This window comes from Saimiri boliviensis, chromosome 4 (assembly GCF_048565385.1).
Source record: "Saimiri boliviensis isolate mSaiBol1 chromosome 4, mSaiBol1.pri, whole genome shotgun sequence".
NCBI classification, from domain to species: Eukaryota; Metazoa; Chordata; class Mammalia; order Primates; family Cebidae; genus Saimiri; species Saimiri boliviensis.
Window position 1 is genome coordinate 31,388,873 of NC_133452.1, and position 17,799 is coordinate 31,406,671.

General features: G+C 43.5%; 1 protein-coding gene across 7 annotated transcripts in view; it reads left to right on the forward strand.

The window, feature by feature from the left end:
* NHSL1 (NHS like 1) overlaps positions 1–17,159 on the forward strand; it is a 276,841-nt gene extending 259,682 nt beyond the window's left edge. For all 7 annotated transcript variants that reach the window (XM_010337559.3, XM_039467645.2, XM_074397388.1 and 4 more), the window contains 3 exons: positions 6,555–9,824; positions 10,353–10,485; positions 15,125–17,159. In XM_010337559.3, the coding sequence (XP_010335861.3) occupies positions 6,555–9,824; positions 10,353–10,485; positions 15,125–15,860 (4,139 nt within the window). In that variant the 3' untranslated portion in view covers positions 15,861–17,159. The remainder of the gene's footprint in view (positions 1–6,554; positions 9,825–10,352; positions 10,486–15,124) is intronic.
* Positions 17,160–17,799: the final 640 nt, after the last annotated feature.

Genomic DNA, 17,799 nt, shown 5'->3' on the forward strand with positions numbered 1-17,799 from the left:
ATCACTGCGGTCGATGACATGACCTAGATTAGAGCTGGAGGTCAACAGAGACAACCGTATCTAAGAGCTATTTTTTTAAAAAAAGATAATTAGACAAGGACTCTTATTCTATATGATAGGCTGGTTGGAGGATTGTTGGATAGAATGAGGAGTTAACATTTATATACAGTTTTATTTAGCCAAAGTATTGGATCATATATTTATTTGTTCTGTCCTTTCAGGACTTCTGGTTGATCTTGCCTTTTTTCCCAGTGTTTTACACTTGTAAGGATGCTGGTTTGGAAGCCTTATACTACACAGGTAGTATATCTAGGTAACGCTTACCAAATCATACCTAGATAATGATGATCAAAAACAGACACTTCATATTTTCTTTAAAATTAGTCTTGTTCTAGATATAAGACATGAGGGGGAAGTATAGCAGAGTCAAACAAATTAGACAAAAAAGAAAACGATGGCCCAAAGGAAAGGCATTCACTAGGAAAGATGCACCCTGTCCAATAGACATTGCCCAAGTTGCCAGGGGCTTTTGATTTTTTAAAAAATCTAAGCATAGAGAGGTACTTCTGTGAATTAGAAAGGTGTATTATGCTTAGTTATATGCAGTTTTTATTTTAAAATCCATAAATAATAGATGCTGGAGACTAGCCAATATATAACACTTTAAAATCAAGGTATGATATTTAATGATTACTTCCAGAGCTTATCTGGTAACCTAAAATTTGTTGCCTTTCATTTCAGTGAATTGGACATTTTGAATGTTTTCTTTTATCTTAAATCTATACAGAAATGGGCCGGGCATGGTAGCTCACGCCTGTAATCCCAGCACTTTGGGAGGCCGAGGTGGGTGGATCACCTGATGTCAGGAGTTCGAGACCAGCCTGACCTACGTGGAAAAACCCCGTCTCTGCTAAAAATACAAAATTAGCTGGGTGTGGTAGCACATGCCTGTAATCCTAGCTACTCGGGAGGCTGAAGCAGGAGAATCGCTTGAACCTGGGAGGTGGAGGTTGCAGTGAGCCAAGATCACACCATTGCACTCCATCCTGGGCAACAAGATTGAAAATCTGTCTCAAAACAAAAAAAAAAAAAAAAAAAAAACCAAACTATACAGAAAAGTATCTGAACATCATATTATGAGGCTTCATCTTTTAGAATCATAGGATTATTTTGTTGATATATACACATTACCCTTGGCTACTGAACTTATCCCAATACATACTCTCTAAGCAGAAAAACTCTCATTTAAAGGAATCTGTTTATGAATAATTCGTGGTAGTTTATACTAAGAAACTATCTTCTTGATAAGACTTTTTTTTTTTTTTTTTTTTTTTTTTTTTGAGACGGAGTTTCGCTCTTGTTACCCAGGCTGGAGTGCAATGGCACGATCTCGGCTCACCGCAACCTCCGCCTCCTGGGTTCAGGCAATTCTCCTGCCTCAGCCTCCTGAGTAGCTGGGATTATAGGCACGCGCCACCATGCCCAGCTAATTTTTTGTATTTTTAGTAGAGACGGGGTTTCACCATGTTAACCAGGTTGGTCTCGATCTCTCGACCTTGTGATCCACCCGCCTCGGCCTCCCAAAGTGCTGGGATTACAGGCTTGAGCCACCGCGCCCGGCCTTGATAAGACTTTAAAAATTTCATATCCTAAACCTTAAATAATCTAACTTGTAAATATTCAGCATCCTTAATTACATATTTTAAAAAATTTTTGAAATATTAAACAAAAGAAAAAGTATAAATAATTTTTTTTTTTTTTGCATTATGTTTGAAAATCCTGTCAAGTCTGAGCAGCACCTAAGTGTCTACACTTGTTCATAGTTCTCTTTTTGTAGTTTGTTCTGTTCTTTAATTAGGATAGACATACCTCAGGGATATTGCAGCTATAGTTCCAGATGACTGCAATAAAGCAAATATTGCAATACAGCAAGTCCCACAAATTTTTGGTTTCCCAGTGCCTATAAAAGTTATGTTTACACTGTACTGCGATCTCACTAAATATGCAATAGCATTATGTAAAAAAAAAAAAAAATGTACAGTTTAAAAATACCTGATTGCTAAAAAATACTAACAATCATCTGAGCCTCCAGAGAGTCTTAAAACTTTTGCTGTTGAAGGGTCTTGCCTCGGTGTGGATGGCTGCTGACTGATCAGGGTGATGGTTGCTGAAGGCAGGGATGACTGTGGCAATTTCCTAAAATAAGACAGCAGTGATGCTGGCTACACTGACAGATCTTTCCTTTCATGAAAGATTTCTCTTTCAAATTTTGAAGGTAGTTCTACTGCGGGTAAAATGTTAGTAAACAGAATACTGTTGTAATACTGTCTACTAACATTTTACCTGCAGTAGAACTACTTCCAAAATTTGAGTCAGTCTCTCAAAAACTGCTGCTGCTTTATCAACTAAGTTTATGTAATATTCTGAATCCTTTGTTGTCATTTTAACAATGTTCACAGCATCTTCACTACGAGAGCCCATCTTAAGAAACCATTTTCATCGCTCATCTGAAAGAAATAATGCCTTATCCTTCAAGTTTGGTCATGAGACTGCAGCAGTTCAGCTACATCTTCAGGCTCCACTTCAAACTCCAATTCCTTGTTGTTTCTACCACATCTGCAGTCACTGCCTTCACTTAAGTCTTGAACCTCTTGAAGTTATCTATGAGAACTGCTGGATCTATTTCTTCCAAACTCTTGCTAATGTTGACACTTTGACTTTCTCCCGTTAATTAAAATTGTTCTTACTGTGCTAGAATGGTGAATCCTTTTCAGGTTTCCAACTTACTTTGTCCAGATCTATCAGAGGAATCACTATTATGGCAGCTTTGGCCTTAGAAAGTGCATTACAAAATTAAGACTTGAAAGTCAAAATTACTATTTAAGCCATGGGCTGCCAACTGAATATTGTGTTAGAAGGTATAAAAACAAAATTTGTCTATTTGTATGTCTTCATCAGAGCTCTTGGTTGACTAGGTGCATTGTAAATTAAAGAAATCTTTTTTTTTTCCTAGGGAGTAGATCTCAACTGTGGACTTAAAAGTATTCAGTAAATCATGCTGTAAGCAGACATGCCATCATCCAGGCTTTGTTATTCCATTATAGAGCACAGGCAGACTCTGATTAGCATAATTCTTAGGACTCTAGGATTTTCAGAATGGTAAAGGAGCTTTGGCTTCAACTTTTAAGTCCCCAGCAACAAGAGTCAGTTTGTCCTTTGAAGCTTTGAAGACAGGCATTGACCTGTAGCTCTGAAAGTCCTAGATGACATCTTCCATTAGAAGGTCGGTTCATCTACACTGAAAATCTGTTGTCGAGTATAACCACTTTTGTCAATTACCCTAGCTAGATCCTCTAGATAACTTTCTGCACCTCCTCCATCAGCATTTGTGCATCACTTTTATGTTAAGAGAAGTGGCTGCTTTCCTTGAACCTCATGAAACAACTTCTGCTAGCTTCCAGCTCTTCTTCTGTAGCTTCCTCACTTCTCTTAGCTTTCACAGAATTGAAGAGAGTTAGGGCCTTGCTCTGGATTAGGCTTTGGCTTAAGGGGAATGTTGTGGCTGATTTGATCTTCTATCCAGACCATTAAAACTTTTTGCATATCAGTAATAAAGCTGTTTTGCTTTCTTATGTGTGTATGCACTGGAGTAGCACTTTTTATTTCCTTCAAGAACTTTTCCTTTGCAGTCACAGCTCAGCTAATTGTTTGGCACAAAAGGCCTAGCTTTTGACCATAGCTTTTGACATGCCTTCCTCGCTAAGCTTAATCATTTCTAACTTTTGATTTAAAGGGAGAGACATGCAACTCTTCCTTTCACTTGAACCCTTACAGGCCATTGTAGGGTTATTAATTGGCCTAATTTCATTATTGTTGTATCTCAGGAAATTGGGAGGCCCAAGAAGAGGGAGAGAGACTGGGCAACAGCTGGCCAGTAGTACAGTCAGAACACACACAGCATTTGTCAGTTACATTCGCAGTCTTATGTGGGTGTGATCTATGGCTCCACAAAACAATTACAATAGTAATGAAACAACCTCTGCTAGCTTCCAGCTCTTCAACCACTCAAGCACAACCCTCTGTGTCAGTGGACACCTGGAAGTGATCCTAGGAGTGATGGGATTCCTAAGCTCCTGACGCATAATCTAACCAGGACATGGACTGGATATAGAACGCCTTTTGCTCACTCAGATAGCAGAGGGCAGTACTTAAATGACAGCAATGTGCTTTTATCAACGTCAAAGGAGAAGACGGCACCCTGGAAGGAGGGCGCCTGGCATAAAGCCTTCTCCTTTATGAGATCAAAGTTCCCTGGTCACAGATCAGCATAACAGATCTAATAATGATGAAAACGTTTGGAATATTGCAAGAATTGCCAAAATGTGACACAGAGACACACAGGAAGCACATGTTAGAAAAATGGCACCAATGGACTTGCTCAACACAGGGTTGCCACAAACCTTTGATTTGTAATAAAATGACAATTATCTGCAATGCACAATAAAGCCGAGCACAATAAGATATGCCTCTATAGCGCTCATCTGTTTCCCATCATATTGTGAAACTTTTTATACTGTGAAAATATTGGAGAGTTTGTTTTGGGAATAGAATTTTGGTGGTCCTTGTGAGAAGATATATTAGTTTCTCATATGCTTTTTAAGGTCTTTAGGAAATGTTTTTTATTTTAATAAGAAAGTTATACTTAGCTGTAGAGGGTGATAAAATAGCTATTTTTTTTCCTCTTTTTTTTTTAGATGCCTAGAATGGTTTCACATTTAAAACTGTTACCCAAAAGTATCAGGAGTTTGTTTATGGTACTTAAAGACAGTTAAAAATGTACCACTAACGCCATGCAAATACTAGTACAATTTTGCAAGAAAAAAAATGTATTTGTTTGTATGAGTTCAATTCCAAACATTCAAAACCCATTGTTGAATGGAATGAGGTATCTTGAGTGTTTGGAATTGAACTTGTACAAACTGATAGATGAATACCAGTCGACCTCCCATCTTCTAAATTGCTAAATGGCAGAACTTTGCACCTCTTCAAAGTGGGTTTTTCTTCTATTCCTGCCCTTTTGCCCACTTTCCCTCTCTGTGAGGGACAGCCTTGTGTGTGTGTGTCTGTGTGTCTTCAGAGAGTTGGTACTGGAAAGAGGGCAGAGAGAGGAAACAGATCATCTTTGCTAAAAATATACATATATACATAAAGCCTCTCCCTCACAGTGAAGGAGAACACTTTATGCCAGGCGCCCTCCTTCCAGGGTGCCATCTTCTCCTTTGAGGCTGATAAAAGCACACTGCTGTCATTTAAGTACTGCCCTCTGCTATCTGAGTGAGCAAAAGGCGTTCTATATCCAGTCCATGTCCTGGTTAGATTATGCGTCAGAAGCTTAGGAATCCCATCACTCCTAGGGTCACTTCCAGGTGTCCACTGAGGGTTGTGCTTGAGTCGCACAGCTCAGCAAAGCCCGTGTTGAGATAGATGCTCTTGGGTCCTTCTTGGATGGAGATAACATGGGAAAGCTGTAGTTTCACTACTGTTTTTAAAGATTTGATTGGTCTTGAGGATTGACTTTTTTTCTCAGTATACTTTGGGTAAGTTCTTGTCTTTGTAATTTTTTTTTTTTTTCTTGTAAGCTCTGTTCTTTCCGGGGTAGCTTGAAATCTAACACTTTATCTACACTTAAGGTTTACCTCGTCCATGCCCCTCCCTGTTGGCCCTTCCTTGTGTTTCTTTCTTTCTGTCTTTTTTTTTTTTTTTTTTTTTAACATAGTGTTCTCTGTTTGGTTGTAAAACTCCAATGAATAAATCACCCTAATTTGAGGAAATGTTCACTGGATCAGTTCCTGCCGGTTTTCCCCCACCAGAACACAACAGATTGCTGTTGAATTTTGAATGTCACCAACAGACAGAGAATGGCTTCAGATGGATAACGAAATGTTTGGAACACAGATGGGCCTGTAAATCAATTTTCTTTGCCTTAGAATTTCCTTCTGACATAAAGAATTAATGTAATTAACACTGTTTTATACCAGTACGCCTCAAACATGGTATCTCTGTGGCCCTATTGTTCAATTACTACATTCATCTGCCTTTGGGAAAGATGTGTTACTGCTTGATAGATGCTCTGTGCAGTCACCCACTGGGCGAAAGGCTACCTTGAAGACTTTACGGAAAGGTGGTTATTTAAAAGTAAATCCTCCTCTGAGCCCTCAGCAGCCTTGATCTTCAAGGATTGCCTGAGAATTCCATGTGGAGCACTCAAGCCATAGGAGGATTGGAAGTACAAAATAAGACAAGTACCTGAAATTCATGACAAGGATTTTTATTTTATTTTTAATTTAATATTTATTTTTTATTTTATTTTATTTTATTTTTATTTTTATTTTAGAGCTATCGGTAACTTTTTAAATGAATTTAGGTACCTACAGGAGAAAGGAAATTAAATCAAATAGAAAAAAATTTTTAATTTTGTCAGAGGGGGTGACGGTACAGGTGATGAACTATGATTTTATTTTCAGGTAACAAGCCTCTTTTTGCTTTATCTCCAGCATCGGGCATTAGCCAAGATGATGTTGGTGGCCACTCGGTATACACCCCCGATCACTACTCCACGCTGGGAAGGTTTGATAGCTATCGGTCTGCTGGGCAGCGCTCAGAAACCAGGGACTCCAGCTGTCAGACGGAGGACGTGAAGGTCGTACCACCTTCCATGAGGAGAATCAGGGCACAGAAGGGGCAAGGCATTGCTGCCCAGATGGGCCACTTCTCAGGTTCCTCTGGCAACATGTCTGTGCTGAGCGATTCTGCAGGGATCGTATTCCCTTCCCGCCTCAACAGTGATGCTGGCTTCCACAGTCTTCCGCGTTCTGGAGCAAGGGCAAACATTCAGTCTCTTGAGCCGAGGCTGGGTCCCCTGTGCCCTGCAGGAGACATGGATGGCACTTTCCCCTACCAGAGAGGTCACCCACAAGCAGACGAAAACTTAGGCCATTTAGGAGGTACCTCAAGGACTGGAACACTGTTGAGACCCAAATCCCAGGAGCTGAGGCACTTTGAAAGTGAAAATGTCACGAGCCCAGCGTGTGTGGTTTCTCCTCATGCAGCCTACTCCACCAGCATCATCCCAAATGCCACACTGTCTTCCTCTTCCGAGGTTATCGCTATTCACACTGCTCTGAGCGCAGGGCAGCTGGAAAGTAGAAGTTCCGGCTCATTGCATGCAAAGATAAAATCCAGAGACCACCTCATCTTCAGGCATGCTGTGAAAGATGATCATCCGTCTCCCGGTCGCCACTGGAATGCGGGTCACACCACCATTCTTTCACAGGCCTTAGACCCTCATTCCTCTGGTGCACCCACACTGTTGTCCCTCTGTGACTCGGCAGTCTCTCTAAATGCTCCAGCAAGTAGGGAGAATGGGTCCCAAGCCATGTCATATAACTGTAGAAACAACCTGGCCTTCCCAGCCCACCCCCAAGATGTGGATGGCAAGAGTGAATCTAGTTATTCAGGGGGTGGAGGGCACAGCAGCTCGGAGCCCTGGGAATACAAAGCCTCAGGTAACGGAAGGGCATCGCCCCTGAAGCCACATTTAGCAACTCCTGGCTACTCCACTCCCACAAGTAACATGAGCAGCTGCAGTTTGGACCAAACATCCAACAAAGAGGATGCTGGGTCACTGTATTCCGAGGACCACGATGGCTACTGCACATCTCTGCACACTGACTCTGGACATGGATCTGGGAATCTGTGCAATAGCAGTGATGGCTTTGGGAACCCCAGGCACAGCGTGGTCAATGTTTTTGATGGAAGAGCTCAGAAAAACCAGGGGGACCGATCCAATTACCAGGATAAATCCTTGTCAAGAAGCATCTCTTTGAAGAAAGCAAAGAAGCCTCCCCTGCCACCCTCCCGGACAGACTCCCTCCGCAGGATTCCCAAGAAGAGCAGCCAGTCCAACGGTCAGGTGCTCAGTGAGAGCCTGATCGCCACACTCCAGCACTCACTGCAGCTGAGCCTCCCAGGCAAGGGTGGCAGCTCGCCTTCCCAGAGCCCCTGCAGTGACTTGGAAGAGCCCTGGCTGCCCCGCTCCCGGAGCCAGAGCACAGTCAGCGCTGGCAGCAGCATGACTTCTGCCACCACCCCCAATGTCTACTCCCTGTGTGGGGTCACACCATCGCAGAGTGACACGAGCAGCGTCAAGTCAGAGTACACGGACCCCTGGGGTTACTACATTGACTACACGGGCGTGCAGGAAGATCCGGGGAACCCAGCAGGGAGCTGTTCAACCAGCAGCAGGGCGCCCACTGGGAACGGGCCAGTCCGCCATGTCCAAGAAGGGTCCAGAGCCACAATGCCCCAAGTGCCCAGTGCTTCAGTCAAACCAAAGATCATGTCACCGGAGAAGTCACACAGAGTCATTTCTCCATCCAGTGGGTATTCCAGCCAGTCAAATACGCCCACAGCACTCACCCCTGTGCCTGTGTTTTTAAAATCAATGTCACCAGCAAATGGGAAGGGGAAGCCCAAGCCCAAGGTACCAGAAAGGAAGTCCTCTCTGATATCTTCAATATCCATTTCGTCGTCGTCCACTTCTCTTTCCTCTAACACTTCTAACGAAGGAAGTGGCACTATGAAGAAGCTGGATCCAGCTGTGAGCGCTCCCCTGGCTCCTCCTCCTCCTGTTCCCTCTCCTCCATCCCCTTGTCCTGCAGACGGGTCTCCTTTCCTTCCTCCCCCACCTCCTGTTGCGGACTGTTCCCAGGGCCCTCCTCTGCCTCACTCGCCTGTGTTCCCCCCGCCGCCGCCAGAAGTTCTCACTGCTTTCTGCTCCCCACCTGATTGGTGCCTTTCTCCTCCCCCCACTGCACTGAGCCCCCTTCTTCCAGATTCACCTGTGTCCTTGCCATTGCCCCCACCTTTCTTACCTTCCTCCGAGCCCCCACCCGCCCCACCTCTTGACCCCAAATTCATGAAAGATACCAGGCCTTCTTTCACAAATTCTGGCCAGCCAGAGTCCTCCCGGGGATCCTTGAGGCCGCCTTCTACCAAGGAGGAGACCAGCAGGCCCCCCATGCCCCTGATAACCACGGAAGCATTGCAAATGGTGCAGTTGAGGCCCGTGAGAAAGAACTCGGGCGCCGAGGCAGCGCCGTTATCTGAACAAACAGCTCAGGAACAACGAACTCCGGTCGCTCCACAGTACCACTTAAAGCCATCTGCTTTCCCGAAATCCCGAAATAGCACAAATGAAATGGAGAGTGAAAGCCAGTCTGCCTCTGTGACAAGCTCGCTTCCGACGCCTGCCAAGAGCTCGAGTCAGGGTGACCATGGCAGTGTGGCCGAGCGCAGCAGCCTTGGAGCTCCGAGCGCTGGGGAGGCAGAGGCCCGGCCCGGCCCCAGCACCGCCCCGCTCCCAGACTCTTCACCCAGCAGGAAGCCACCCCCCATTTCCAAGAAGCCCAAACTGTTCCTGGTGGTACCACCTCCGCAGAAAGATTTTGCAGTGGAGCCCGCAGAGAACGTGAGCGAAGCCCTCGGAGCCACGCCCAGCCCCACCAGGGGAGAGGAGGGCTCTGTGTACAGCAAAGAGGCAAAAGAGAGTTCTGCAGCCCAAGCTGGCTCTCATGCCACGCACCCTGGCACCTCGGTTCTTGAGGGAGGAGCTGCAGGATCCGTGTCCCCCGGCAGAGTGGAAGCCGATGTCCCCATGGTACAGCCCAATGTCTCACCGGCTCCCAAGCAGGAAGAGCCAGCCGAGAACAGTGCAGATGCTGGGGGCGATGGGGAGAGCTGCCTGTCTCAACAGGACGGAGCAGGTGAGTCTGGCTTCCTGGCTTCTCCTGTGCCCTCTGCCCATAAGCAGCTGAACCAGATAGAGTTGTTGAATGCCCACATGTGGAAAGAACCCAGGTAGATCAAATTCATGTGAAAGCTAGCAGTATGTGGGCTTCCCGTGCTAAAACAGGTTAACTTACCAGCTTTGCATTTTGTTATTATTATTTTTAAGAACTAGACCTAAAGGAATGGCAGAAATAGGGGGATGGAGGTGATCTGCAGCAGGCTGGGTATTAAATAGCAATGGGTAACACCTCCCAAGAAACGTTGCAACAAAATTTAAGAGAGATGCTGTAGGTGTTCTATACTTTAACAGAGAATGAACTCTGGTTCTCAGGCTAGTGTCATTTTTCCCCTTCTTTGTAAACTATCAAACTACAGACCCACAGCATCTCCCTGTGGTTCTCACATTGTCAGGAATGGCAGGGAAGCTGCATATTTAGAAGCTTGGCTGAGGACTGAAATCGTAGTCACTTGAGCGTCTTGTGTGCCTGCCTGCTTTTCCATAGCTGGGGTACCGGAGGCCAGTGCAGCCTGTTCATCCTTGGAGGCCTGTGACTTCCTCAAGGAAGACGGGAGTGATGAGGTGATGACCCCCAGTCGACCCAGGACCACAGAAGACCTTTTTGCAGCTATTCACAGGTATTTCACACTCCTTCCTCTGACTTTTATCTATAATTTCTTCTTTCCAAGCAGCCCCTCAATTTATTTTTCTTCCTTGCGGTTTCTTCTGTCAGCCAATCATGACTCCTTAACTTTACTGTTGATTTTTTGGTGGGTTCCTATAGTTTATTTCCTCTGACTCTAATTTCTGTTTCACTGTGTCTCACTAATTTTTATGACATTGGGGACAGAGGCTCAATGTGATACCTTCTGGTAGGCGCTGCTCTTCTGGCAAGGAGTGCAGTGTAGCTGTCATAAGACGAGTATTAGCAAGAGTGGGATTAAAGCAGCTGACAGTGCAGTCTGATGAGGAATGCTGCGTTCTGTGGACTTAGAATGCACAGACAGTTCCACGGGACACTCTTCCTCAGGAGGTTTTAGTTTAGTATTGTTTTTTTCATTTTACAGAAAAACCACGATTATACAGTGCCATTTCTTTGGCTGCTTAAATGTTTCTATAAAAGAGTACGTCTCTTTGAGCAGGAGCGAGAGGAATGATGTGTGCTTGTTGCTGTATACCACGAGTGCCATCTACTGGCAGCAGAAATCGTTGGGTTTAAAAACAAACAATGAAAAAATAAATAAATAAATAAAAACAATGGTAAAATTTTCAAAATAATGGCCTGAATGGTTACAGTTTTTGTATGTGTTCATCTTTAAGAGTGAATATGATTTAGCACTAAAGTTTTATCACGTCACTTTTCTGATTGTAAACAGCTGAGTACTCCCACAACAGTGTCACTGTAAGAATTGATGACTGTTTATGTGCAAGTACTTTAAGCCATAATGCTAAATCTTTGGCTTCCTTCTAGACCTCTTTACCATGATATTTCCAGGTAACTCTAATGAATGTCCTTATGTTGCCAAGGCCTTATTTTGCCCTGAATGAAGATCCTTTTTTTTTAACCTCCTGAAACAAAGAATCAAATGATTCTATAGAATCATTTGATTCTGTGTGTGAATGATCTTATATCAGCACTCTTTATTCTTGGAATCTCACTGAAAAGACTAATGCATAAGATGAAAAGCATAGTGCTGTACCTACCTGAAACTCTTCATGCGACGCATAAACATCTAACTTGGTGCAGGGATAATGAAGCTGGTGAATTAATGTGCTTGTCAAGAATTATGCTCTTTACATGGCTCCTCTAGTGTTGGTATAATAGTTCCTAAAGACTACCCCCTTTAACATGGACTGGTTTCGTTAATCTCATTAGAAGCAAAACGGTAGTTATCCAATTATTTCTCGAAACAGAGAAATGATCAGTGATGCATCTTTGGAAACTTTAGTGGCAATTCTAGAAGTTCCCACAGATGTTTCTGACTCTTAACCACGCTGGACACATAATAAGCACTCAATAAATATTTCCTGAATTAAATAAAACCAACTGGTATTTAACCATTAGAAGATTCTTCCAAGACTCAAAGTATTTCACTTAGTATGGAATGCACTGAGTTGCTAAGTATACAGACACATCTATCTATTTATAGTAGCATCCACAGAGAAGATTTGCATTGTCTGGTTGTTCTGTGTACTAAATACTTGGTTCTAGTGAGGAAACCCAACTGTTGTGGGTCCGAATTACTGCATATTTTTTCCCAAAAATATGCCAAAGATTTCTTCTATATTTTGGCAACCTTCTTAAGGCACTGAAAAATGTGTAGTTTTTCTTACAAGGGTGTTACATCCACTGCAGATGTAGAAATCGGTCAGTTTGTAGTATTCAGTGTGCGCATGAGAGAAGTAAAAGCCAACTGGGCCTTAGGAACGGATTGCAGAGAGAGAACGAGGATACATGCTAATTTCTGTTGTAGCTTGGAGAATAAATTAGCAGACATAGTAAAAATCTATCTACTGTCTGTGTTTTTTAGGGCTTTATTTTTATGTCCTTCAGCACATAAGCTTATAATTTAAAATAAAGAATATCTAAGTTGAAACACAGCTTCCAAATTTTATAATGCAAATTAATTCGCTTCAGATTTAAAGCCAGATGGAAAATGTAGAACACCAGTTGAGGTGTGAAGTTTTTATATTTATTGAAGTAATTAGTTTTTAAATCAGTGTTAACTGTTTAAGCACTTTTTATAGACATCTTCCTTAAAAATACGTATTTGTGTGTGTGGCTGTGTGTATGTATATGCAAAGAATTTGTACATTTAGATTTAATTATTTTAGTGGGCACCTGCTCTTGAGAGATGACAGTGCTTTCATAAAATCCCATCTTCTGTCTTGTCTTTCTTTCTTTCTTTCTTTCTTTCTTTTTTTTTTTTTTTTTTTTTGAGACAGAGTCTCACTCACTCTGTTGCCGAGGCTGGAGTTCAGGGGCACGATCTTGGCTCACTGCAACCTCTGCCTCCCAGATTCAAATGATTCTCCTGCCTCAGCATCCTGAGTAGCTGGGATTACAGGCATGTGCCACCATGCCCAGCTAATTTTCGTATTTTTAGCAGAGACCTGGTTTCACCACGTTGCCTAGGCTGGTCACCCCGTCTTCTTTCTTAATTCTCTGTCTACAACTAAAAGTCATAGTTTTTATCAAGTGTAGTTGTGACTTGTTTAATGGGTCTCAGCATACCCTCACCATTTAAAGACGAAATTAAAAATTAAGCCAACAGCCAATACCTAAAAGAATGAAATGAGCAGAGCTGTTTTTGGGAGCAGACCACATAAGTGGTGAGACCATGTGCTGTAAGGACAAAGATAGTCCCTCAAATCCTAGCTGTCATACTAAAAAGTCGTGTGACTTCACTTTTTAGACCCCAGTTACCTTTTCTGAAACCGAAAGTGGTTAGACTAGACCATTTGTAACATCTTTTCTTGCTCTGCAATTTTAAGATGTTAAGATATCTGTGGTTTTATTAGCTGGTCCTAACTCATATCAGGGCACTACTTTTATTGACTACTGAGTGGGACCATGAAACCTGTGTTGTAGGCCGTGTTCTGCAGTCCCAAAGAGTCTGGCGCCCTGTCCACTCTGGCCACCCTTCAGACTCTGTATTGGGTCCTTACCATTTCCCACCGTCTGCTTTAGTGGCTTCTTTTTGGCCAGAAGAATGGAGATGACCCCGGGAACACCAAGCCCAGGGTAGCCAGCATGGGCCCATCGTGCCCTCTGTCTTGCTATGTAAGCCACATAAAAACTGAATCGACTTTCTAGTGACATTCAAAGGTTTGCCAAGCACCTGCTCTATGCATGACCGATCATGGCTGTTTGGGCAAACTGTGACCTACATACTTTTATTCCCCCTTTTGTGGTAGGAAACACAGTCAGAAATGTTAACTTGCCCAAGAGGACAGAACAAGGAAGCTTTAGCAGTGGGAGTTATGTAGCTTCTTTATTTCACTTAATCTTCACAAACCTGTGAGGTTGGCATCTTGTAAGTGGGGAGGCACAGCATGCATGGGTAACTTGTCCCCAGGTCACTCAGCAAGAAGTGGGAAGAGTCTGGTTTCAACTCTTAATCTATATGGACAGATATCATACTCAGCCTTGCCTTGCTGCCCATTCTACGACTTGATAGCAGGAAAAGAGATACACCCACGTCTTTATTCTATTAACTGTGTCAAGTTTCCTTAAAGCAAGTTCTCCTGTGCTTAGCTACGAGACTGAGTTGTTCTCATGAAAAGACCAGCAAGGGGCCACTTGGCTCATTGGGTTTATCATCTCTGCATCACTGACAAAGGAAAGCACATTGAACAGTGATGTTCTTAGAGACTCAGGAAAAGAAATACCTACAGGAAACCTTTTACTTTCTTTGCTCGCCCTTTCATCTTCCCCACTGCACCCCACCCGTCACATTTTCTTGATCAGTACAAGGTTTGCTGAAGTCAATCATGAAACACGATCTGGCCTGAAGGGTTCACTCTTGTTTTCTGGAAGGCTAAATTTCTAGAAGTTGGCACGTGGTCCTGGAAGAGCTGAGGAAGACTGCTCTGATGTCAACTTCTAGAATAACTGAGAATGTGAAGCTGAGGAGTTGTTCTAGGACCTGGAGTGGAGTACGTCTTAGTACAGGGGGTATTCTGGCATGGAACAAGAAAAGGAAGCATGGAAAGAAAGGAGGGTCAGCATGTGAAGTTCACTTCGAATCAGCCCCTCTAGGAGAGATCAAGGAAAACTGGCCATTGTTAAAACTTTTGGAAATGGTCCTATCCAAAGTAAGTTAATACAGTGTCTAAGATTTGTTTCAAATAGGAAGAATGGAGACAAAAGGAGAGTGACCATAATTAATGATTATCATAAGTGAGTTACGGGCTCATGCAGCCTTACAATGGGCTGTTCTTTTTTGTGTGGGTGTTGTTTTTCAAAGTTAAAAAAAAATTATTCACTTATTACTTTTTCTTCTGTCTTTTTTTTTTTTTTTTTGGAATACAGATAAGGTCTATGTTGCCCAGGCTGGTCTTGAACTCCTAAGCTCAAGTGATCCTCCCACCTTGGCCTCCCAAAATGCTGGGATTACAGGTGTGAGCCACCATACCCAGTCAAAAATAAATTTTTTTGAAAATGAATCTTAGATGGTGACCGGAAGATGTGACTTAAGAGAAGCAGAGTGGTTGTGGCTGACAGCTTGTGGTCCCTTGGGAATTAACCTTTGTCTTGATGTTATTAAATCTCAGATCCAAAAGGAAAGTCCTCGGCCGTAGAGATTCAGATGATGACCACTCCCGAAACCATTCTCCCTCCCCGCCAGTGACACCCACCGGCGCTGCCCCGAGCCTGGCCTCTCCAAAACAGGTGGGATCCATTCAGAGAAGCATCCGAAAGAGCAGCACCAGCAGTGACAACTTCAAAGCTCTGCTGCTAAAAAAGGGCAGTCGTTCAGACACCAGCGCCCGCATGTCTGCAGCAGAGATGCTCAAGAACACTGACCCCAGATTCCAGAGGTCAAGGTCAGAGCCTTCGCCAGACGCCCCCGAGAGCCCGTCAAGCTGCTCCCCAAGCAAGAACAGAAGGGCGCAGGAGGAGTGGGCCAAGAACGAAGGCTTGATGCCTCGGAGTCTGTCCTTTTCCGGCCCCAGGTACGGCCGCAGTCGAACGCCGCCTTCTGCCGCCAGCAGCAGGTACAGCCTGCGGAACCGGATCCAGAGCAGCCCCATGACCGTCATCTCGGAGGGAGAAGGGGAGGCCATGGAGCCTGTGGACAGCAGAGCCTGCGGGGCCCTGGGCGCTGCGGAGGGATGTTCCCTGGACCGACTGGCGAGGGAGGAGATGGACGAGGGCGGCCCGCTCTGTGGGGAGGGGCCTGCTGCCTCCCTGCAGCCCCCGGCCCTCCGCCCCGTGGATGGGACAGCCGGTGCAGAGGGCAGAGCGTCGTCCCCGCAGTGTGGCGGTTCTCTGAGCGAGGAGAGTTAGGGCCGGGATCATAACTCTCCCAGGTGACACGGGGGGATGGGGAGATGAGCTATGCAGTGCTCTAGGAAGCCTGCCAGGCGCCCTCCCTGGCTCGCCCGGGGATGCCACCCTGCGTCTGTGCTGTGGGCCCCGGCGTTGGCTGCCCTGCAGTAGTGTGAGTGAAAGTTATTTAGGACTCACTTGGCACTTGCCCTGTGGCTTAAGAGCAAGTAGAAGCTTAAACTTCTGAAAGTGCTTCCTGGGGAAGATTTTTTTTTTTTTTTTTTTTTTTTTTTTTTTTTTTTTTTTTTTTCCTAAATGCTGGGCGTGTGTGTGTGTGCATTTTCAACACTTTTTAATTTTTAAAAATACACATACACACAAACAACATGTACAGAAATAGAAGAAAGCAAGCCAGAGTTAAGCTTGGTAGAGTAACAGAGTCCTCTGGACTAGGCTGTAATTGCTTTCAAAGCATTACGTTTATGGAAATTGGCGAGCTCCATAAGAAAGGAGAAGATGTTACTTCTAAGAAAGGTGGTAGAGTTGCTGGTTCTTAATGCACAGAACACACGGATATATGCTCACGTGTGCTGCTGAGGGGAGGCAGGTTGTGGTGAGCAGAGAGAAGCCGGGAAGAGGCTAAGTGACTAATTGGTTCAGGTACTTTTTTCTGGGGGAGGTAGACTTTCTTTTTTGTGAAAATGTCAAACATGTAGAAGTGGCAAGGCTGTAACCTGGTGCCTGCTGCTGTGCAGCCACATATACACAATTGTAGCCTGATTTTTAGAAGTGTGGGTAATTTTTTAAATGAATTTCCTCCTTGAGTAGCAGCTGAGAACTGAAGTGGTGGTGTGGCCATACAGAGAGGGCAGAGTTGGAGAGGAATACGTGATACACTGCTGGAATTTGTTTCCTGCCTATGAAATACAATTATTTTTCAGAATTAAATTTGAAAACTTGCACTACAGAACTATGGGTGGAGCTTTTCCTTTTACAACAGTTTGTTTTGGTTTGTTTTTTAGCCAGAGTTTAAACCTTCTTTAGGCAATTTCCTGTCACTTGAAATGTCAACATTTGCTAACTTTTGGATATCCTTTTGGGAACACCAAAGAAAAAGTTATGACTATTTTTTTTCCCTTGAACTGCCTACGGTATCATGTCCTAATTCAGAAAGATGTGTCAAAATCTGTGATCTTACTTTAAAGAAAATGTTGAATAGCTCTTGTTAGTTAAATAAACTGATAAAAATTGATAGGGCTTGGCTATCAATTAGCCCTGGGAAATGAATTTTTAGATTAAAAAGATTTTTTTGCATCATTCGGTTTGTGCATTTTTATATTTGTTTATGAATAATTGAGTTGCTAATTATCTTCTGATCTTCTCCAATCAGATTTTCCAACAATTTTAGACATGGGACAAAAGTGTTTGAAGTCTTTATTTTAATGTCAGTCTTATTGCCCCCACCCTTACTCCCTTAACTTCCGTGTACTTAGACTCCTTTATTTGTTAAATAAGCCACAGTCTTGTCTTCTTTCTTAGAAGGACTTAGGATGACAATGTGGAGATTCTTGGTCTGAATCTAGTACAGCTACCACCCGCCATCTTTTGGGAGTATGAAAATAGTATCTAAAAGTTGAATTGCGCAGACCAAATCATTATGAGACTTATAAACTAAAACTTCAGATACCCATTAGAAATGTCTTTGAGGCAAAAACACACCTACGGAATGAAGGCCCTTTCTCTGAAGAAAACCAAACGCCCCTCTTCACACAACCAGAAATCAAGACCAGAGGTTTGGAGCAATTGTCTACTAATTTGGCACAAATATTGTTCTTTAGAAAAGTGGCGTTCGTTGGCTTTTGAATATGAAATCTTCTCATAGCTGCCTAAAAGAAACTAGACTATCAGAAATCTTTAATACATAATTTATGCAAAGATAAAGCAACATAACACTAAT